This window comes from Drosophila bipectinata, chromosome 4 (assembly GCF_030179905.1).
Source record: "Drosophila bipectinata strain 14024-0381.07 chromosome 4, DbipHiC1v2, whole genome shotgun sequence".
In the NCBI taxonomy this organism is placed as follows: Eukaryota; Metazoa; Arthropoda; class Insecta; order Diptera; family Drosophilidae; genus Drosophila; species Drosophila bipectinata.
This window is the reverse complement of record NC_091740.1, coordinates 13,656,745-13,681,187: the sequence shown is the minus strand read 5'-3', so window position 1 is coordinate 13,681,187 and position 24,443 is coordinate 13,656,745. Positions and strand designations below refer to the sequence as shown.

The 24,443-nt window shown below is 39.6% G+C and overlaps 1 protein-coding gene and 1 long non-coding RNA gene across 5 annotated transcripts in view; one reads left to right on the top strand and one right to left on the bottom strand.

The window, feature by feature from the left end:
- Positions 1-5,062: 5,062 nt before the first annotated feature.
- On the top strand, positions 5,063-5,717 carry LOC138926818 (uncharacterized). The gene is made up of 3 exons (XR_011443496.1): positions 5,063-5,213; positions 5,385-5,521; positions 5,577-5,717. It is a non-coding gene; the product is annotated as an uncharacterized lncRNA (long non-coding RNA).
- dati (zinc finger protein datilografo) overlaps positions 5,424-24,443 on the bottom strand; it is a 65,767-nt gene continuing 46,747 nt past the window's right edge. For all 4 annotated transcript variants that reach the window (XM_043213332.2, XM_043213336.2, XM_043213334.2 and 1 more), the window contains 4 exons: positions 11,640-11,966; positions 11,511-11,578; positions 7,182-7,748; positions 5,424-6,083 (listed from right to left, as the gene is read on the bottom strand). In XM_043213332.2, the coding sequence (XP_043069267.1) occupies positions 5,466-6,083; positions 7,182-7,748; positions 11,511-11,578; positions 11,640-11,966 (1,580 nt within the window). In that variant the 3' untranslated portion in view covers positions 5,424-5,465. The remainder of the gene's footprint in view (positions 6,084-7,181; positions 7,749-11,510; positions 11,579-11,639; positions 11,967-24,443) is intronic.

Here is a 24,443-nt window from a genome sequence, read left to right as displayed (position 1 = left end):
AGCAGCCTAGAAGACTAAAAAGGACGCGGCCGCTGGACTTCCCCTGGATATCCTAACCAAATCTTTAAATACCATAAGCTAAGCTAACTTACTACTCTAATTTAGTTCTCCAATATTAATATGTAAAAGTATCTATAAGTGAAGTTCATGTAATAACATTAAATGGTTGTCCCAGTTTGTCCCAAAGGACAGTTTTAAATAAACGTTATCCTGCTAACACAAAAAAAAAAAACAAAATAAAAAAAAAAATTTTGAACAGATGTTAGATGGCATTTTGCGGGACCGATTTGTGTGTGGCATGGTCTGGTCTTGCAAGGTCTCCGGCGAAGCCTTCTAGCCGAACCCGAATTGACGGTGCAGCGGGCCATGGAACGAGCCGTCACTAGTGAAGCAGCCGCTGCGAGTGCGTTGTCGAGCAACGAGTGCATTCACGGAATAAGTTCAAGTTGCGCGGGTTGTGGGGGTCGGCACGTCCGCAAGAAGTGTCCGTTCCGTAACGCCACTTGTCATTCCTGTGGTCGAACTGGCCACATACATCGCGTATTCCGCAGTACAGTCAAGCTGGGTCAACAAAATCTTCATCTCCTACGTCCAGTAACATGCGTAGCAACAGGCCATCGCACGGACTCGTTCATCAAATAGTTCCGGTGGTCAGCCCCAAGAAATCCGTGGCCGTGGTAATCAACGGTCGCTCATGCCAGTTCGAAGTTGATTCCGGGTCGCCCGTCACCATCATGAAGGAACCTTCGTATCGGTACATCTGGCCAAACGGTAATCCCGATCTCGTCAAAAGTCAAATAAAGCTAAACGACTACCAACGTAACCCCATTCCGGTCAAGGGAATCACCGACACGTCAATCCACTACAATAATCGCCGTATCAGTAATCTTCCATTGGTCGTCACGTCCGGCACCTGGTCAAATCTTCGAGGATGCAACTGGTTTGAACCTCTCGAAATCCGCATAGAAGGCATTTATGGCGTGCAGTGCGGCAATGGATTCGCGAAAACTCTTAGGAAATTCGATCATTTGTTTTCATCAGATCTTAGTTGGTATACGGGGCCGCTAGTGGCCCTCAAAGTGGACCAGGAATTTCCGCCGGTCAGACTACCGCCGCGTTGAATTCCTTACCCACTCCTTAAGCCATATGAAGAAGAGTTGGTCCGTCTCTGTGCCCAAGGAATACTTGAGCCTGTGGAGTACTATGAGTGGGCCACTCCGACGGTTCCCATAGTCAAGAAAGATGGTTCCATTCGCATTTGTGGAGATTATAAATCTACGCTTAACAGAGCGGTACAGCCGCATTGCCATCAAATTCCTGCAATCAACCCGCTATTAGCTTCGATAGAAGGAGGCTAAATTTTCGCAAAAATAGATTTGGCCCAGGCTTATCAACATTTGGTAAAAGACGAAAAGTCAGCTTTGATACAAACAATTGCTACTCACAAAGGAGCATTTAAGGTAACAAGACTACAATTCGGAATTAGCAGCCCCAGGAATATTCCAAAGCTACATTGAAAGAATACCAGACTGCAAAACATACCGGGCGTCTTTCCGTATTTTGACGATATTGTAATAATGGGTAAATTAGAAGAAGAACTTGCGAGTAGATTTCGAATTTCTAGCCCGTATAGACCAGGCATGATTACGTCAAGGACAAATGTCAGTTTGGGGTATCTTCCATCGAATTTCTTGGATTCAAAGTTGACGCTCTGGGCATTAGGCCATCAGCCGACAAAGTTAGAGCCATCCATGAGGCGCCACCGCTAAAAGAGATAAAACAGTTGCAAGCGTTTCTGGGATTGACTAATTTTTATCACTCATTCTTACCCCAGGAGGCCATCATTGCGGAGCCACTGGTGACTTCTAGACTTCATCTTGACTTCTAGACAAGAACGTATAATGGACATGGCGTCCAGAGCACCAAAAAGCATCCGCAGAACTAAAGAAACTTATCGCATCGGATGCGGTCCTAATCGGATGCGGTCATTACTCTCCGGACCGCCCACTGATCTTAACTTGCGATGCGTCACCATACGGGTTAGGAGCAGTACTTAGCCACGAAATGGAAGATGGGACACAGGAACCGATTGCGTTTTACTCTCGCACGCTGTCAAAGGCAGAGAGGAACTTCTCGCAGCTCGACAGAGAAGCGGTAGCATTAGTCACAGGTGTCAAAAAATGTTATAACTATTTATATGGAAGGAAGTTCACGCTTATTACAGATCATCGCCCACTGCTGGGAATCTTTGCGATAGAGAAGCAGATTTCCTAAGCCGCTGCCCAACGTCAGAAATACACCATGAGCCTCGAACAGAAGAAGTTTTCATGATCGAATGGGCAACTGATCCCACAGGCAGGGATCGTTACACGCGCACCATCCGGGAATCGTTAGAATCGTTAGGCCCTGTCTGGATGCAGATATCGAAAAGGCGGTGAGTCAATGTTTAGCGTGCCAACAAACGAGAAATTCTCCCCCACAATCGGACGTACATCACTGGGAGTCTGCCAAGAAACCATGGTCCCGCCTGCACACTCATATTGCCGGACCGTTTCGAGGGAACACATTTGTGTTAGTCGTCGAATCTTTTACGAAGTGGCTTGAAGTTTGCCTCGTAAAATCGACATCCGCGTCAGCTGCAATCACCTTACTTAGGCAACTGTTCGCAACCCATGGCTTTCCGGATGAAATCGTACTCGACAACGGAACTGCTTTTACCTCCGAGGAGTTTAAGTTGTTTACGAAAAACAATCGGATCCGTCACATCCGATCCGCACCGTTCCACCCTGCAACCAACGAACGAAGAGTTACTTGAAGAAACTAGATCCCAAACTACGCCCCATTCCGACACAAAGCATTCGCCAGCGGAGTTACTGTTCAATAGGGAGCTTAAGACATTCTTTGACAAATTAAGTCCAGGCGAAAGATCATATGGTAAGATCTGCGATGCCCAAACTAAAAAGACTTTTGTTACAGGCAGCCCTGTTTGGGTCCGAAACTATACAAGCGGTCCCAAGTGGCTTGAGGGCCACGTCTCGAAGCGAACGGGACCGATTTCCTATTCGGTGTGACTCGAGGACGACCGAACAGTCAGGCGACATCTGGATCAGCTGCGATTGCGCAGTCCAGCCAAAACTTGCTGTTCCACTCCAACCCCAGCTGACGCGGTAGCTGGCGGATCCACAACTCCAGCTGGGCCACAGCGTTCGCCTGAGCCTGAGCAGATCGGCCTGTGACCGTCGCCGCCCCCAGTTCTACGATCTGTCTGGGTGTTAAGGAATGTTATGTATGCAACTGCATTCTCTCGTGCGGCGATTTCGTTCGACAGTCTTTACTCAATCGTGAGCCCCTGCTGATCTCGAGCTGCAGTCACGGCAATCCATCAATTCCTCGTCATTATAATAACCCCCTGTACTAATTGCTACTCCTATTCTCATAACTGAATTACTTAAATAAATTTAATATATGCTTGCGTATAAGTATTTAACTTTTCGTTTCCAACTCACTGACGACGTGAGTTGTAATTGTGTATTTCCAAAAATTGTGCACACATACATATGTATTTCCAGAAAGTTGTACTGTTTTCTGCCAAGTTGCACGGTTTTCATTCAGTGCTCTGTTTGAGTTTTGCTTCGGGTATAAGTATTAAACTTTTCGTTTCCAACTCAATGACGACGAACAAGTTTCATGACGAAACCAACAACTGAAGTTCAATCTTAGTCAAATTACACATTGTGTTCATGTATTTGTGCACACATTTTTTATTTCGTGTATTTCTAGAAATTGTGCACACATACATATGTATTTCCAGAAAGTTTTACTGTTTTCTGCCAAGTTTCACAGTTTCCATTCGAGGATAATAGTAGAAAACAATAAAATTGTTATGAAAAAAATCGATCGCGGTGAATATAGTCTTTCTGAAGGACGCAGTTCTCTGTGGCACACTCTATCCGAAATCAAAAATAAACTCCACATATTGCGAAGCGGTTGAGAACTTGCTTAGAAACGCTAAAATGGGAAGTCGTACCCCATCCGACGTATAGCCCAGACATAGCCCTTTCTGATTATCACCTATTCAGATCTATTACGGACGGTTTGGCTGAGCAGCATTTTACATCTCACGATTCGTGGATCGCCTTAAAAGAAACGGATTTGTTTCGACACGGATTCCGTATGCTGACACAACGATGGGAAAATGTTGTGACTAATGATGGATAATGTTTTAAATAATACACATTGCACGGTTTTTTTTCTGGTAAATGCTAAAAAACCGAAAAACGTATACAGGTAGACAGAGCACATAATTTTGAACTGCATTGAACACAACGAACATTTCTATCACACGTGTCATAACCGAATCACTCGAGTAAACAGTAGATGATTAAAATCAAAACTATTATACTCGAGAAAAAAAGTCCTTGAATTCTAAGTTAGCAACAATTAAACGCAACGCGTTGGCAGCAATCGCATCAAACGATTTGATCGAAGCCTACTTCGCCCATAGCTTGAACTTGATTGTGATTGCCGAGAGAAAATAGGTTCATGTAAAATCAAATCCCCTGACGTTGAAGTTACTTGAGTTGAATCGAACTCGTTGTGTCAAATGGTTTGAATTGATTTCATTGCCATTTGGGCATGAGTCTTCGCTCATATTTAATTATACTTGTTTCCGTTCTCTGATATACAATGAGCTCTATAATAAATATAGAATATTGTAGATGAGATCTAGTGATAGTTAAGACATCTCTAAGAAAACCATTACCATAAAATAAAATTGCCAATATAACATAATATGGGTTTTCTTCAAAAAAATGAAATATTATACTTTATGAAAAAAAAACTAAGAAAGCAATATATAGCTTTCCCTTCAAAATATACAATAAAGAAATATATAAATTATAAATTTATACATTTAAATTAAACCAAAATACCTCAAGAAAAAGGAGTTTTCCTTTTTTAATGTTATATTACTTTTTAAATTTGGGTTGCTTAGCGGAGGTGCGGGCTGGACTGTCTAATTAAGATCTACTGAAGCTTCCCGGTATGATAATCAAGGCCAATAAAACCAGAGAACCAATGTTTTAAGGTCTTAAACAGATTTTTCCAGACCCAGTAGCATTTCAATGCGTGTATTTATAATTTACTTGCATTTACCTTTTCCATATTTTGAACTTAAACGTGTAGATTCTTTAATAATGGTTGCCAGTAAAAAGGTGAGCTTTTATATTGCACATTGAATAGATTATAGTTTACTGATTTCGGTTTTGGGGTATAAACTTACATACAAACATAATCTCATTTATATCAATCGTTTTTCGTAAATAAACAAAGTTTTTTCTTACAAATTCAAAGGTATTAAATTAATCCTATTTTTTTAACTGCAGTTAACGTAATTATGACGTCGTTGTACTTAATTTTTTTCAATTCGTACCCACCTCCGCCTTAGCGGATTTTATATATGTGGCTCAGGAGTTCGAAGGAACTTGGTGTTCCTGCTGATGTGTTGAGAAGCGATGCTGCGGTTCGTTTCTGTTAATACTGGCATTTACGAGTTCATTACCATTCACATTCTGTAGTTCGGACTCGCTCTTTACTCCCGGTCCAGAAGCTAACCTAAAAGCTACTTCCGTTTGGGAACGCAAAATTGCTTCTGCATGGTGAAGCCGAAGGGCGGCTTCCGGATCTTGTTGGTGAGAACTAGGATGCAAATGAGGGTGTGAGAGCTGGGATGTGGGAATCACTGAATGCTGTGAATAATTAGATGCTTGGTGATGTTGATGTTGGTGGTGCTGATGAAGAGCATCTATAGAATGCATCCCAACCAGTGAGGGGTCTGAGTCGACGGAGGCGCGCATCATGTGAACATTCATGTTCATAGCGACTGTCGCAGCAGATGTTGGTTCACTATGCATGTGCAAGCTTGGCACGCTTATTGGCGGTGAACGTTGAGGGAGACAATTGGAGTTGGGTGGATGTGAATTTCCTAAAAAATGTGACAATTGCGACTGTTGATTTTGGTTGCCTTGCGGTTGCTGCTGATGTTGCGGGTGCAGATGCGTATGTGAATGCGTTTGATCATTTTGCTGTAAAGTAAACGGTATTCCAATATTTTAGATTTTTATTCAAAAAATTTGATGTTTTAGATGTGAAAATTATAAGAAACGCCACATAATCTACCTTTACAACTACCTTAACATATTTACTTCTTTGGAATGTTCATTCCTAAAAAATTATTTTTACTCATTTGCTTGTAATATACAATTCAAGATATGCAAGATATACGTATAATATCTTGATTTTTTATACCCGAGATTTTGAGGGTATTATAATTTTGGTCGAAAGTGTGCAACGCAGTGAAGGAGACATCTCCGACCCTATAAAGTATATATATTCTTGATCAGGATCACCTTCTGAGTTGATATAAGCATGTCCGTCTGTCTGTCTGTCTGTCTGTCCGTTTCTACGCGAACTAGTGTCTCAGTTTTAAAGCTATTGTCTTGAAACTTCGCACACACCTTTCTTTCTTTTGCATCGGCTGATCGGCCGACTATATCCTATAGCTGCCATATAACTGATTGATCGGAAATGCTAAAACTCTGGTGTTTTTAGAGTTAAAGGGTTCGAATTTTGTACGAATGCTACTTTTGCCAAAATAGTACGACCCATCATTTCATAAGAATCGGCCGACTATATCTTATAGCTGCCAAATAACTGATCAATCGGAAATGACGCAACTTTCGTTTTTTTGCAAATAGAAAGTTGGAACTTTGTACAGATTATATTTTTCAGTCAGTTGATCCCGCCTACCAAATTTCATAACAATCGGCCTACTACATAACAAGCTGCCACATAATTGAACGATCGGAAATGGTATTTGGTGAAAATACCAACATTTGTATTTTTGAAGATTATATGTATATTATATATTCTCAGGTTATATTATTATACTCTCAGAATGATCGGCCCACTAAATCCGATTTTTGCGATATGTATCCGGTTTTAACTGTAAGGGTATATCAACTTCGGCTCCGCCCGAAGTTAGCTTTCTTTTTTTTTAACTTATGAATTTGAATTTGTGTTTAACGAATATGCATAATCTTTTTATTAAAATAATCTATGTTATGTTCCTAACTGAGTTGATAAAATTTTTTTTTTTTTTTTAAACGTTTAATTTATCTTACTTGTTGCTGGTAACCGGTGGAGCCGCTGCTGGAATTGTTCATACGCATAGCAGCAGCGAGATTTACTACAGCTGCTTGGACTGCCGCATTGGGAACTGCCGTTCCGTCAGCTACGTCCTGCGGTCGCGATGCTGCAACTGCTGCAGCAGCTGCTGCCATTAGAGACATTTGGTTTGCTACGTGTAGATCTGTTTCTATATTGTATTGGCTGCAACCGGGTAGACGAAACTCGGTCGGTTTTCCAGAATTACAATTGTTATTGTTGGTGCAACTATTGTTATTGTTTGTGCTACTAATGTTGTTCTGGTTACTGTTTTCAGTTTCACTAAGTCCATGTTCAATATCTTGATCGGAAGCGGTGGATGAGGATAGGCGTCCATTAGATGAACATTCGGAATTAGCCAATGGAGAAGGGCACTTTGAGTTGGATCCTTCTGAGTTGCGACCCATGGATAAAATATTTGCGGTATCTCCCACACCTATTCTTCCACAATTCCCGCCGCTACTTGCTGCTAATGTTACTGCTAGGATGGATTCTCGCTCTCGCTGTTCAGCTGCCGCACGAGACTGAAATTATAAGATTACATTAAACATTAGAGCCAAAAACAAAATTAATAATTAAAAAATACCAGATGTGCTGAAAATTTCCCTGGCAAAACATTTTGAGTTAATTAGCCCAGATAAAAGCCTTTCAGGTTTAAGTCGTAAAATTTTGAATGGCTAATGGCCAAAAGTTAAGGATTTTATTTCAGAGCACTATGGTTCAGGCAAATTATCACTCTTTCATTTCTCTTTCATTACTCTTTCAGCAGCCTCCACTGGACCATAAACTCACGATCGCAACTGTGCCTAGTTACTACAATTTACTACTCTACAATTCAGTCCTAAAGCCAATCTGGACGTATGGCTCCCAGCTGGGGGAAACGCCAGGAGCAGCAACATAGACATCATGCAGCACAATCAAAAATCTGGAGAGCTATCACTGGGGCACCTTGGAGATCTGGGCATCCTCGCTGTGAAAGATGAAATCCAGAAGCAAAATGAGTCATACAAGGAAAAGTTGTCTTCGCACCCAAATTTTCTCGCTCGGGAATTGACTCGGGTTTCTAGCGTATCCCGATTGCGACGCAACGACCTCTCAACCCAGCAATAGAATTTTTGGGGCCGTCTAACTCTGTATCAGTCATTATGACTGTTAGTCAAGTTAAGAATATACGATTTTATACACCTCTTGTAAGTCTCGCAATGAAAAGAATCAAGAAATAAAATAAAAATCGTTTTGTCATACCGTTCGTTTTGGCATACCTTACAGTTGAGATCGGATATATATAAAATATGTATATGTATTATTAATGTGGATATATGAATATATGTAAGTAAAGGGTGGCCCATATAGCGATTGCTTTTTGAACTATCGATAATTTTGACTTTGACATTCAAATGTCATTGTCAATGTGTCAGATATTTAGCAGAAGTTTTGTGGTTTACCAAAATGGTTAAGTTTACGCTTGAAGAAAATTGGGAAATATTGAAACTTCAACCATAACTGCAAAAAAATTGCGGTCAAAATTTGGAAAAAATGAAACGCCTTCCAGGCTGTTTTTGGATAGTTTTGTGAACCGTGTGCGTGAGACTGGATCATTGATGGATAAAAAACAAACTATCGATGAGGTGCCAAAAGTGTCAATGACAATCCGTGGAGGTCAACTCGGCACCGTGTTCAAGCATTGGACATTTCGCGCACTTCCCTGCCACGAATTTTGGCCAAAGTCGGCGATGTCATCTGGCCGCAGCTGCGATTTGACCCGTAGAATTAGTTTTTGTGGGGTGCCGTCAAGGATAAGTGTTACGCCAATTACGCAAGGCCAATTGACGACATAAAGCAAGAGATTAAAGTGGCCATCAGTGCCACTAAAGGCCTTACCTAAGGGTAGCGTTGCAGCGAAGATCTTTGAGACAAGAGCTCGGAGAGGTCTTTAAGGGCGCCAAGTTCGTTGCACTAAGCTGTCGTGCGGTCCCCCGCAGACCCCGAGATCCATAGAGCTTTAAGTTAGACTTCGACTAGAAACCCCTACAATGGGCAATACATAGCTTTAAGCCTTTCACATCGGTGGGTTCTGATGGGATAACTCTCGCACAAATCCAACATGCGGAAAAGATTGCCATGAACTGGCTCTAAGATATCTTTAAAAGATCCATTACCTTAAGTAAATTTCCACAACCGTGGCTCAGGTCACGGATTATGTTTATACCGAAAGCAGGCAAGCCATCGCAGACAATCAGCCTATCCTCCTTCCCTTTTAAAACCCTAGAAAGGATCCTAGTGAGATTCACTCAAAGCCAAACCTTCATATCAAAAGCATAACATGAATACAAATAGGGAAGATCCCAAAAAACTTCTCTCCACGCGCTCATCTCTAGGATAGAAAGAGCAATATACCAAAACGTGTATGCTCTCGTGGCCTTCCTAGACATTGAGGGGGCTTTCAACAAGGTTCTCTTAAGCACCATAACTAACGCCCTGACGTCTCTGGGAGTAGATGGCAACTTGGCGAGACTCATTGATCAATTACTAATTTCCAGGACATTGATGGACTAGGCACATTAACCTTCTCAAAGGCCGTCAGCAGACGAACCCCGCAAGGAGGAGTCTCCCCCCCTATAATGGAACATAGCCATCAACTCGATTCCGTGTAATATGGAAGAGGGATGGAAGAGAGTTACCATTATTTTCATGGGAAAATACCCTCAGTCTCTTTGCGACCTGGGACCTTTCTTGTGAAACTGGACACTCAGAAATGGCCTGGGAGTAACGAGCGAAAAATAAAAAAAGCTAGTCCTCTTCAGTAGAGCTAGTCCTCTTATCAGACAATATCACCTTCAGCGACAGCGCAAAGTCCCTAAAGGTGGTACTAGATAGGAAGCTAAACTGGAATCTTAACATAGAAGAAAGGTCGAAGAAAGCCGCTATAGATCTCTTTACCTCCAAAAAAGCAATAGGTCTAAAATGGCAAGTCCACTTACATTGTGAGCTGGATCTACTCTGCCATAGTCAGACCCCTACTTCTGTATTGGGTCCTGGTATGGTGGCCAGCCCTCAAAACAAAAACTACCTTAAAGAAGTTGGTAGCACCTTAAAAAAAAAAAAATAGAAGGTGTATCATACACTCCGAACAACTAGCATCAGAGCCTCCTTTAGAGTACCCAATTACTGCAGCCTCTTTTAGAGGACACTCAGGCTTGAGGGAAACACTAAAGCATCTAAATTCGTTCAACCTCGCATGTACCGAATTTAAAAAAAATTCAACTTGACTGGGAATCTGTGCCAAAAGGCTGGTTGGCCCTCCAAATCTGGCCCAATATTTCAAGGAAAAGAATATCCCAATTATTAAGGATGTATAGGACCAGAAACAGTAATGCAACTGGAGCCACCACCGGGCACTGCTTAGTGGGAACACTGGCTAGGCGAATGAATTCACCCCATAACGGTATCACAAGGGACCGAACCCGATCTAAGTGTGTCTGTTTTTTTAGGAAAACCGTCAGCCGTCCTAAACTAATCTAACCTAACCTACGTTTGCCAAGCTTGGTCTAAGAAATGTTGTCTATCGTCTGCATCTCAATCCATTTCCCCTGCGTGGGCGGGTCCAGCTTCTGTAGCAACACCTGGGCTGATAGACACTCACCCATGATAGAAGGGGCCCGCATATGCGTTGAAATTATCGAACAGCTCACGGAGTCCTCTCGATGGCAAACCTTTCCCTGATCGCAAATTAAATATTTGCTGTTCTTGCGCTTGAAAAATTATACGGTGGTTTCTAAACCTCTTATTTAAAAGCACCAAAGCCACACCATAGTTATTGCCTGCCAATTCTAGTAAGCGATTTATTTCTTACGCTAAATCACGCAAGCAGAACCGAAGTTAAACATTTAATTCGCAAGGGCACCAATCTTTAAAAACTTAATGTTGCGCATCTGCTATAAAACGGGGAGGAATGACCCAATTTTTGTGTTTTTGATATCTTTAAGTAGAAGTGGAAGGAACTTGATAAAGATTATATTTTAGGCAAACTGATCCTGTCAGCTAAATTTCATCAGCAGATCATATATCTATAGGTATATCATCAACAGATCATACATCTAATATCAGCAGACTATGTTTCATAACTTTCATATAACCAAACTATCAAAAATAAAAAAAAGGTTTTTTCTACTTTTTTCTATAAGAAATTTTTATTTTATAATGAAATTCTCATAAAGATCGGTCAACTATACAAGTATATTGACGTTATGTTTATACATGCTGTTTATACATGCTTTCCAACTTACCAAGACGTACTGGGCTGCAAATTGATGTTTGGGATCCATCCGCATTGACTCCATGTGAGAGAGCAAACCTATTAAGGAAAATTCTGAAATGTATAGATCATCCCGTCAAACTGCTGTATAAAGGATTACCGTTTTCATGAGTGAAGACAGCTTGACAAACGCTACAGGGCCACATGCGCAAGCTGTTTGTAAGCTGTGAGGTCTCAGCATGGCAGGCTAGATGTTTTCTTAAAGAGCCCTCATTAACATAATGTTTTCCACACACTGGACAGGGATGGTTGGCTGTTCTTCGTTTTCCAATATAGCTGTCAATCAAATTGGGGACACTGGCAGTAGTAGGATGGCTTACTTGGGTACAGTTTAAATCGGGTGCGCCCATGGAAATCGGTTCAGTTCCTGTATGTACATTTCCTTTTTCCGTTTCTCCCTGATTTACTTCACTCACTTGCGCTAAAGCTAAAAAAATTACAAATATAATATATTTCACTTAAGATTTATAGAGGCTGATTTTATTTTTATACCCTTACAGAGGGTATTATAATTTTGGAAGACATCTCCGAACCTATAAAGTATAGATATTCTTGATCAGGATCACCTCCTGAGCTGATATAAGCATGTCCGTTTGTCCGTCTGTCTGTTTCTACGCAAGCTAGTCTCTCATATTTAAAACTATCGACTTGAAACTTTGCACGCACCCTTTTCTTTGCACGCAGTATATAAGTCGGAACGACCGGGATCGGTTTTTGAATAACCGGAATCGGTTTTTTTCGTTTTTTTTAATATAGAAAGCTGGAACTTAGTACAGATTCTATTTTTGGTCAGTTAACCCGATCTTTTCAATTTCATAAGGATCGGCCAACTATATCTTATAGCTGCCATATAACTGAACGATCGGAAATGGTTTTTGGTAGAAATACCAACTTTGGTATTTTTGAAGATAGAAGTTTGGGACAACTACATATATCCGATATTTGCAATGTATAGCCGGTTTTAACTGCAAGGGTATATCAACATCGGCTCCGCCCGAAGTTAGCTTTCCTTTCTTGTTAAGTAACGAAATCAAACTACGTTTTTGAAATATTTACATAATACCCTAGACCAGTGGTCGGCAGGGCCCTATTCCAAGGGCATAGGAAATTTCTATGCCCGAGCTCTGCAACACACACACAGCATAAATTTGTGAGACGTCATGCACACAGCTTACTTTCTGGTGTTCGTTACTAATACTAATGCGTTAAAATGATATTAAATTATTTAGTACCGAAAACTGTCCTAAACTATGTTTATATATACGAGAATATTTGCTTATACCAGGTCCGAGTACCTTTCCGGTCCGAGTATATAAGGGAGTATTGTATCGTATTGTATTGTATTGTATTGTATCGAATGATTTGTATCGGGATAATGTATATAATAGGGAGGAAGAAAAATGACCGAAACCATAAAGTATATCTGTTCTTGATCATAGCTGTAGTAACCCGTAAGTTCCCCCTCAATAAGGACAGGTTATTTCCAATTTAGATTATAGAACAATTGATTTATTTAAGAAATAATTGTGTCGCGTCTGCTCCGCACGCTCGGTCAATTACAACTAACTCTCCCCCTGCTCTGTCACTCCGCTCGCGCTCTCCTTGCCATTCTCGCCGCTCTCCTGCATGACATCGCCGCTCATTGCCGGCTCCCACATCCCTCCTTTATTGATAAGTTTTAGCTTCAAGGATGGGGCAGCCAAAGGAGCCAAATCTTCTGGGGACTGTCTAAGCCGATGACCTATTCCTTCTTCGACGTCTTGGTAATCCTGAGTAGATGTCATCTTCGGTTGAGGGCTGCTTAACGATGAGTCTCCAGATGTATCCAGGTGGCTTGCGTTGATTGGTATTTTCTTGAGGTGCGATACATTTCTCGTAAGAGTCCTACCCCCTGCCCTAATTTTAACTATGTTTCTGTCTTTTTCAACAACCTCGAATTCGGTATCCTTAAAATTCGGAGTCAACTTACTAGGAAAAACTACATTTTTCAAGAGTACTTTATCCCCTACGTTTATCACGGCTTCCCGTGCTCCCCTCTTCTTATCTGCCTCTTCCTTTCCTTTTTCTTTTAACATACAATCCCTGTCCCTTTCGGCCGAGTCTGAAACCTCTTCATCAATATCACCTATACATGGAACCTTGTCGCGGATAACCCTATTAAACATCAGTTGGGGGGGGCTACTCCTGTTGTGCCATGTGGAGTAACGTTGTGCATGAGTACAAATTTCTGGATTTCTTCCTTGTAATTCTTTGAATTAGAGTGTGCTATCTTCAACCGTTTGACCAAAGACCGATTCATGTTTTCCACTTCCCCATTAGCCTGGGGCTTATAGGGTGGAGTCTTCACCTGTTCTATACCGCAAGTTTTGCAGTATTCCTCGAATTCTTGACTTATATACTGCCGTCCATTGTCAGTTTTTAAGTATTTTGGGTAACCTAATCTACAGAATATTTCCTTCATTACTTCAATTAAGCTTTTTGTGGAAATTGAGCGTAAAAATTTGAACTCCATATAGCGGGAATAGTAGTCAATAAACACTACAACAAACTCGTTGTTTGGTAGGGGCCCCAATATGTCTGATGCTTCCCAAATCCATGGGCCTGTTGGAAACGGGTTCCTATCCTTTGGTGCTGGCTTAGGGCATTGGGAGACCAGCAGACAATCTCTGCAGCGTTTGACATAGTTCTCTGCATCACGATCAATTAGAGGCCACCATACCTTGGATCGCAGACGCCTTTTCATAGCTGACTCTCCCGGGAGCCAGCTCAAGCGCTTGGTTCCGAAGTGATTGAGGAATAACAATTCGGTTACCTCGCAAAAGAAGGGGTCCTATTGCTGATAACTCAAATCGTACAGCAGTTTTAGGGATCCTGGTTTCCATGAGTCGCACTCCAGACAGGCCTTTGCATCGATCATTTCTTCGTCCTTTACCGAATGCTTTGCAATTTCCGAGATAGTCATTGATTGGGGAATGCTGTTCTCGATCACTTGTAATATGCTACAATCCATTTCTTTTTCACCAGAGTCGGATGCTGATAACGGACAAAGTCGGGATAGAGCGTCGGAGATGTTCTCTTTTCCCGCTTTGTAGACTACTTTAAAATCAAAGGACTGTAGCCGTAGCAACCATCTTTCTATGCGCGCAGGAGCTCTCGATGTCGGTTTAAAAATAGCCTCCAACGGTTTGTGATCTGTCACTAGCTCGAAATGAAGTCCTGCTAAGTAAAAGTAAAATTTCTCAACAGCCCAGACTAGAGCCAGACTTTCTTTCTCCGTTTGAGAATAACGTCTCTCAACGTCCGACAAAGCTTTACTAGCGAATGAAATAATTAAGGTGTCCGCATTTACAGAGAACTGCAACAGCACCGCTCCCAGTGCTACAGGACTGGCATCTGCTATTAGGCGAGTTCGATTTAGCGGGTTGAAGTATGCAAGGTTTGGTACTTTTTCCAGTCGATCCTTTAAGTTCCGAAAAGCATCTCTTTCCGTTTCGCCCCAGCTGAATTTCGAATCCTTCCTCACTAATTTTCTCAGCGGATCCGTGTAATCTGCCAGGTCTGGGATAAATTTTCCCACGTATGTCACCAAACCTAGGAAACTCCGAGTCTCTTCCTTGTTAAGTGGTTCTCGAAACATTCTAATCACATTAATTTTATCCGGGTCCACTTCGATTCCCTCGTCAGAAATAATATGACCAAGGAACTTGAGTTTGTTTGTTTTCCAGATGCACTTCTGATCGTTTCGTAAAACGCCGCTTTCTTTAAATGTGTTACAAACCTCTCTTACAGTCTTGTCATGTTCTTCTTCGCTAGCTCCAAAGATTATTACATCGTCAATATAATTCATGACATTAGTAAACGGTGCTAATAGCTGCTCGAGGTGACGTTGGAAAATTTCTGGAGCAGAGTTAATTCCGAACATCAGCCGCTTGTACCGAAAGAGTCCTTTTGGTGTTATGAACGTCATAATTTCTCTGCTGGCCTCGTCCAGTTCCAGCTGGTGATAAGCGTCTTTCAGGTCTAAGCGCGAAAAGTATTTTGCGTCCTTTAGTTTGGGCATAAAAGACTCAAAGGTCGGTAGTGGATAATTTTCTCGACGAATGGCCTTATTCGCACGACGCATATCAATGCACAGCCGAATATCGCCGTTTTCCTTAAAAGCCAGGACAATGGGGGATATGCACGAGCTCGGACCTGTAACTGATTCGATGATGTCCCGACTTAAACTCTCTTCCAGCTTAGCGGCAACTTTTTCCTCGAGTGCCACCGGGATTCTTCGAACTGGCTGCTGAACTGGAATGGCTTGGGGGTCAATCCATAGTTTTATTTTAACCCCTTTCAATTTAGGGAATGGTGTGGTCATTTCCACTCGATTGACATCTAGACCTAGCCGAAGAACGTTCAGCTTATTGGCGTTCTCTCGGCCCAGTAGCGACTGCCGTCCATTTTTCATTACGAAGAATGTTGCAATCACCTCGACATTCGGCACAGCTGATATCGGCGCTTCAAAAACGTAAATTACTTCAAGTAATTGTTCAGAAGCATATCCTCGAAATTGTTTCTGAGAATGCGATCTAATGTTGAAGATTGCTGTAGGTTCTTTGTTAATCCTTGCACAATCTGATTGACTAATAAGGTTAAATTTCGATCCAGAGTCAATAATGAGAGCAATGTTGTGACCCCCTATTTGGCAGTTTATGAGTTCTTCTTCTTCGTCCCTGTAGATCTTAAAACAATTCGCACATTCCTTCTTCCGTTTAGGATCAGCGCTCTCATCTTCCACACAACGAATATCATTTCGGCGGCGCTTCCTATTTTCGTGTTTCGGCTGAGCATATTGTGTTGTTCTGCATTGTCGTGCAAAATGACCTATCTTGGAACATTTGTTACATTTAGCTGCTCGGGCCGGACAGGAGTAATCGCTATTTGCATGCCCCATTCGACTACATCACGAACACTCCAGATTTGGCCTTATTTTCCGAGCAGTAATTTTATTGATTGAATCGCTAGTGATAGGTTTCGTCAGCATGGCTTCAGATTGTTTGCTTATTTGTTCCTCGACCTGGCACGCTTCAATAACATCGTCCAAGGAGTATTCCCTACCCAAGAGTTTCTTCAATTATTTATCAATTATTTTGTCTTTTAGGCAGATTTCCTCAATCTCCACTTTAGATTGGCCGAAAGAACATTTATAGATTTGTTGTCTTAGTCGTAAAATAAACTTTGAGAAATTCTCTGACTCATGTGGTGATATACTTCAAAATAGATGCCTTTCAAACGTTGAATTTTGTTTCGGCGAAAAGTAGGCATTTAATTTCTCCACCAAAACAGTGAAGACGTCGATCTCCCCGTCCTTGTCATCCTATACCAGTGCACCTGGTAACGAGAACGCGACAGCTTGCAATTGTACCCCACCTACGTGAAGGAGTTTAGTTCTCTTCATTTTGGGTGACACGATCTGTTCAGCCTCCATCGAGATAGTGAACGCTATAAACCATTTCTCCCATTCATTTCGAAGGACCGATTTCTCAATTGCTTCACATAGGAAAGGTTTTAAATAATTTTCCGCCATCCTGAGGTCGTGCGTTTGTGTTTGCTAGATTTTAGACAACGAAACAAAATTTCATTTTAGACTTGAAATTCTGGGCTTGTTTTTACCCAGCCTCTCTTTTTTTTATAGTTATCTAGCTTACGCAAGACCAAACTCTTCCGCACACCCTTTACTAAAAATTGTTCTTTTGGGCTTGTTTACACGCTGCCTCTTTCGACTTGTATTTCACGCAGTCGATTTATTAAACAGCTTACGGAAAACAAAACTCTTCCGCACAGCCTTTCCTATGCACGTTTTCACCTGCTTACATACATAGTTACACATGCATACACATGCGGCTTACAAAAATGTAAATCTTTCACTCAGCCCTTTTTTTCAGAGTAAATTTCTTTTAAGTTATCTGACTTGTTTAAAACTCAGCCTCTCTTTATTGTTTTTTTTTTTTTCTTTTTACTTATGTTTCGTAATTTTGTTTTGCGCTGAACTTTACAAGTATAACAATTACTAATCTCATTTATGTTATACATTATGGTTCTTCTTTCCGTTCCTCCTTTTTTTTTGGGATGGCACTGCCATACGCAGTTTTTCGTTTTACATACATACATACATACATACATACGTATGTACGTTTACATTAGAGGTCTGCATGGATACATTCTTATTGCCTCAGCCATAGAATACATCCGAATGGAATAGAATGAATGAGTGGAAGGGACACAACGAATTGAGTGAGAGGGAGTGTGAGAGTGAGAGAGCATTCTCACTCATAAGCATTCTCTTGCTTTGAAACCGAGTGAGTGGGGGTGGGAAGCAAATAGAGTGCTTTCGGAATGCCGAATGCAACCGAATGTCTCGAATGGTTTTTAACACATTCTATGCATTCTTTTATATTCTTCAGTTGAGCAAAACGTGTAATCTCTATTTCATAATTATGAGTGAGGAACAAGTTGTTGACCCAAAGGTAAATACCCGTGTTAGGTGTGTTTATTCGCGAATGTAGGAATATTCCACATATTATATGTTTTATGTTTATGTTAAGTGTTTTTCTTTCTTTCTTTCTTTTTGCATTTTCTTGTGTTTCTCTTGTCTTTTTTATATTAGTTTTTCAGACTTTTTTGGCGGCAACATTTTGTTGGGAAAATACTAAAATTATAAAATTAACTATATGGGCACAACGCTGCCATTCTGATTACAAAATAAATAAATTATAATAAAATATAATAAAACAAAACATTAAGTTAGTATTTTATTTAAAATACGATTTCTGCAATGCACCCGCTGTTGCTACCAACCTACATCATTGAGAAATATACGTATATTTTCAAATTGTGTTGGTAGCTTAAAGGCTTAGATGTGGACTCCCAAAACCTAAGCACGAAGGTTCAATTCCCAGTGGCGTCAATTCTTATAGAATTTTCAGCAAAATATTTTATCGACTTATTTTTTTTGCATTATTGCAAAAACTTCGTACTGCTTATTAAAATAAGTCATAAAACAATAATAATTTTAATATAATAAATTTTTATAATAATATTAATTAAAGAAAAAAAAAAATTATTTGAAGATTTAATAATATAAAATTTATATTGATTTTTGTCCCTGGCGTTAACTGCACCAATTAGGAACTGATGTGTTGTGATTTAGTTAGCTTGCTACCGTCATATATACCTTCTTCGTTACATGTATGTATGTGTGCGTACGTATTTATGTAATTTTTGAATTATTTTTTTTATTTATGACTAGCGACCCCGGCACACGTTGTTTTGCCCTTTTTTGTTTTCTATAAGGGCTAGCTGTTTTTTCTTCATTTATTTTGGTTAATAAATGTTTTTCAGTATTTCAAGTACATCCAGTAATTTCACGTACAGCAAAATTCCCCTCGCCAATATCTAACAGTTGTTTAGAGAAAGGATGAATCCTGAAGCATTTGATCGCGCATATTCTTGGTCAGTTCTTTTTCAACATTACGCCACAGTTGCGATGATTTTAAGCAAGCATTGAATTCATCAGCGTACGTTAACCGTGAACACCTGAAAGGAGTAACAAAGGGCCGTAAAATAGTTTATCATTGTTCCTTATATCCCTAATTGACCAATCCAATTCCCCAAGCGAATTTTTACGTCCTATAGTGCATTCATCCAAAATATGGGCGCTATGCCCATAGACGATTGTTTTAATGTTGCACACTGCATCTGGATTATTTTGAATGTTCAATGACAGCTTAAGTGCTGAATGAGCTGTTATGCCTCCATCTAATAAGGTTGCTGCAACGCCAGAAGATGCAATGGCCAATGCGTTGCCATTTTTTTTTAATCGTAACTCGACAGGAAGAAGCGTAATAAGGAATGTTCACTTTGGAACTTTCACTTTGAATGTTCACAATAATCACTTTGGAATAAGCAGAATTTTCAACATCAGGCTCTTACTGGAATGCTAGTCGAAGAAATTGCCCAGATGTGAATCCTCGATAAACTTGTTGCCGTTGTTAGTTAATTCTTCTTCTAACTATTAATCTGTGCGCTTCTCTTCTGTGAAAAGTGGCCTTTGTTGATTATGTTCATCTCGTGCATCTTTGTGATTCACGTAACTGCGCCATGCTTACACGCGCCTTTTCATTACCTTTATAAATTTGTTCTCCTGATCTCGTATTCTTCTATCTCGCGCAGCTCTAGAATTGACTGTTTGATGACTAAAATTGGGCCAATTGCATATCACCGCTTTCGTTTGCAGTATTTTGTATTCTTCTTGCATTATGGCTTTGTCGGGAAAGATTCGATCGTCTTGGTCGCGGCATTATAAATTAAACATCCGAATCAAATCGATTGCTGCAGAACGCGACTGCCTAACTCTCAATCGTGTTCGCTCAAGCCTAGCTGCTGACATTTTGACATTTGACATTTTCATTTGACATTTTCTTGTGCATCTTTCGATTGTGATTCACGTAACTGCGCCATGCTTACACGCGCCTTTTCATTACCTTTATACATCTAGATAAATGTATAAATACATAATATCGTACATAAAAATATGATACGTCACGCTCACAGCCTACTTACTTTTATTCATTACTATAAGTGGAGTATAGTTCGGTGGAGTATAATTCGCGCTGTCGAACTCTCTAAGCTACCTCCCTACCAATTTTCACTCAAATCTGTTCTTCCGTTCTTGATTTATAAGTGGTGTAGAAGAAGAAGAAGATAGATAGATTAATATATGTAAGTTATCCAACCCATAAATCCAGGCCACTTATGGCTTTTCAAACTCTGCATTTGCCTACGGCTTTCTCTTTGCCTCTGAGGTCCGACCTCGGTTCCCCATAAACAAATCAAAATCAAAAGTAAACATCAGCTTCCCTCCGAAGCCCAATCAACGCTTAATCGCGATCAGCTTAAACGAATTTCACAATGTGGTTGTCAAATCTAATGTCAAATATTATGATTGCGTTCAGAAATTTAACTTAAGATTTATAATTTAACGTTTGTGACAAAACTTAAGATTTATCTTTCGATTTCTATATAGTCTTATTAAAAAAATAATCGGACAGATTAACAACTGAAGTTAGCTAAAATTAATTTTCTCGAAGCTATATGAAGCTGTGAGACTATGCAATTTTGTCGCGTTCGCGATTCACTTTCACTTTTGTTGAGTTTCGGAACGCGATATTAGATCCTCCAACGCGCATGCGAATTTGAACTTTATACAGCGGTAATAAATTACAAATTGACTCTCCATTTTATTTAGAAAACGTTTGTATGGGAAATAGAAAAATACTGTTTTGAGGATTTTCCCGGCAAATATTCGAATTTTTCTCACCTTTTAAGGGGAGGGTAAGGTATTAAATTTTTTTTTTTTCATTTTTATTTTATTTTTTAAATTGAATGCATAATATCTGAAGAATATTGTGTCAAAATTTCAATTCAATTAAAGCAAAATTGACGAAGTTATTAGTTATAGACGAAGTTGCTTGCAAACGTTTTACACTGGATTTTTTCGAGTTTAAAACTTTAAAGCGTTTTTCCCACAACTCACGTTTTCAAAGTCGGTGCCCCTCATAACTTCAAAACTACTGCACCGATCCTTTTGAAATTTTAAACACCATTTCTGTACATATTTTACAAGGTAACGCTGTCGAGTTTTTTTTTTTTTTGTTCATAATTTTGATTTCGCAATGACAAATTAACCGATTTTTTCCCAAAAAAATTGAGTTTTTCACTTCAAAGTCTTCAAAAAAATTCAAAAAATTCAAAAAATTCAACTTTTTTTGGCGACACGTCCGGACAATTGCTACCATTGCCATATTTTGAAATATTTTTTTGTAAAAATTTGATAAAACATTCTTCTAATGTCATACTTTAATATACCGTTGGTTGAATAAATAAATTTTAACTGTGTCGTCAGGAAAAAAATCACAAAAAAATGGCTTTTTTCGCATGATTTGACCTTACCCTCCCCTTAAACCTTCCCTAGACCTCCACGAATAATTCAAGACCAAGATAAAATAAATCCGTTCAGCCATTCTCGAGTTTTAGCGAGACTAACGAGTTTTAGCGAGATTTTTATATATATAGACTAAAGTTATAAGATATTACATAGGTTGTGATTGCTTCATCTGAAATAAAAGAAAAAATACTAAATGAAGACTACCAACTGGTAGAAAAAAGAGGGCGTAGTAATGTGTGGGAGTTTTTCGCCAAAATCAAGGACGAAAATGGAGAGGAAATTGACGGGTTTGTGGCATGCAAAATGTGCTACACCGTAATGAAATTTTCCGGCAGCACATCAAATATAGTGAAGCACAAATGCTACACAATCAATTCACACAAAGCCCAAAACGCAGCACTCATGGAAGTGAATCCTGAAGTGAAACAGGAGGGTGTTGAAATTTTGACGGAATGGGCAATAAAAAACTGCCGATCCTTCAAAATCGTGGAGGATAGCGGTTTAAAAAAATTTGTGTCGTACATTTTAAAGGTTGGAGCAACGTTTGGGCCGAACGTTGATGTAGAAAAGCTACTTCCACATCCAACGACCATTTCGAGAAAAATTTCATCCATGTATGAGACACATTTCGGCCCAATTAAACAAGAAATAGTCACAAATAAATGTAATGGTTATGCCATAACGAGTGACATATGGACGGACAATTTTTTAAAAGCCGCATATATTTCATGCACAGTCCATTACATAAAGGATGGAGTTTTGATTGAGCGTTTGATGGCCATAAAGTCGATGAAGGATAATTCGTGCACAGGTTTGCTATTCAAGTAACTCTTAAATCCAAGATTCTTATTTTCCCCTTATTTCATAGGTGCAAATATTTTGTTAAAAATAGATGAAATTTTAAGCGAGTTCGATTGCAATTTGGGAAATGATAAGCCAGTAATCGTTACTGATCGCGGGTCAAACATGATTGCTGCCTTCCGGGACCATAATAAAATCCACTGTATTAATCATATGCTAAATAATACAGTGGAAAAAGCCATTAAAGAAGTTCCTGAGATGGGCGAAATGGTGACAACCTGCAGCAAACTTGTTAAATTTTTTAAAAAATCTGGGAACAATTCGCTGTTAGGCTTCACTCTAAAAAGCTTCTGTCCAACTAGATGGAACACTGTGTTCTATTTGATTAAATCAATAGAAGCCAATTGGTTGGACATAAGCAATATTTTAATTAAGAAAAATCAAATTGGAAGACTAGAAGGCCTTCACATAGGTGAACTTTCATCTGTAGCAAAAATATTAAAGGTGTTTAAAAACGTATCAAAAAAACTTGAGGCTAGCAAATACCCTACTATACATTTGGTAATACCCAATATCACCAAACTAAAAAAAACATGTTTGAGCGGCACAAACGACTCAAAAATAGGAGAGTCCCTAAAGATTGCCCTCTTCACAAATACTTTGGCTGTGATAGAGCCGAATATTGAAATGTGGCACAAGATCGCTCTATTTTTGTTTCCGCCAACAAACAAATTAAAAAACTTCGAAGAAAGTGAAAAATTAACAAGAAAGGAAAGCTAACTTCGGGCGGAGCCGAAGTTTATATACCCTTGCAGTTTAAACCGGATATATGTCGCAAACATCGGATATAGTTGGCCGATCCTTTGGGAATATGAATATATAATCTAATTTATTACAATACAAAATCTAAAAAAAGTCTCAAGCTTCTATCTTCAAAAGTACCAAAGTTGGTATTTCTACCAAAAACCATTTCCGATCGTTCAGTTATATGGCAGCTATAAGATATAGTCGGCCGATCGTTATAAAATTTGGTAGGTCGGATTAACTGACCAAGAATATAATCTGTACCAAGTTCCAGCTTTCTATCTTCAAAAACACGAAAGTTGGGTCATTTCCGATCGTTCAGTTATATGACAGCTATAGGATATAGTCGGCCGATCCTTACGAAATTTGGCATGTCGTATTATTTTGCCAAAAATAATTGCGCTCGTGTAAAATTTTAACTCTCTAACTCTAAAAACACCGAAGTTATACCATTTCCGATCAATCAGTTATATGGCAGCTATAGGATATAGTCGGCCGATCCGGGCCGTTCCGACTTATATACTGCGTGCAAAGGAAAGAAGGGTGTGTGCAAAGTTTCAAGTCGCTAGCTTTAAAACTGAGAGACTAGTTCGCGTAGAAACAGACAGACAGACGGACAGACGGACATGCTCATATCAACTCAGGAGGTGATCCTGATCAAAAATATATATACTTTATAGGGTCGGAGATGTCTCCTTCACTGCGTTGCACACTTTTGACCAAAATTATAATACCCTCTGCAAGGGTATAAAAATAATTACTGAGTGTAAACTGATTATGGAAAGTTTTAAAGATTACACCAACATCGCAGAAGCCGAGTGGAAAGAGGAAGACGACGAATTTTCAGAATTCGTTGAAGAAGCTTCAATAAGCCAAGGTGTCGACGATGTTGAAAGGGAGATTACAGGATATAGCAATATTAATGTCCCTTATGCAACCAATTTTGATTGCCTAGGTTGGTGGAATATGCATAAAAATTTCTTTCCACTATTGCATAAAACCGAGCTCCAAAATATTTTGCATACCAGCAAGTAGCGCATCCTCCGAAAGAATATTTTCGGATGCAAGAAATTTAATAACCGAAAAACGTTGCATATTAGCAAATAATTCAGACAATGTAAATAAAATAATGTTTTTACATTCCAATTTAAATTAGTTAGGGTATAGTAATTAAGAAATTATAGAATTATAGAAATTAAATTTAATAATACATATATGTAAATTAAGCGAAATAATAATGAATTTAACCAAAACAATTTACAAGGACTTGCCTCCACTTTTCAATTATTTTTTTTCAGCGTTTAAAAA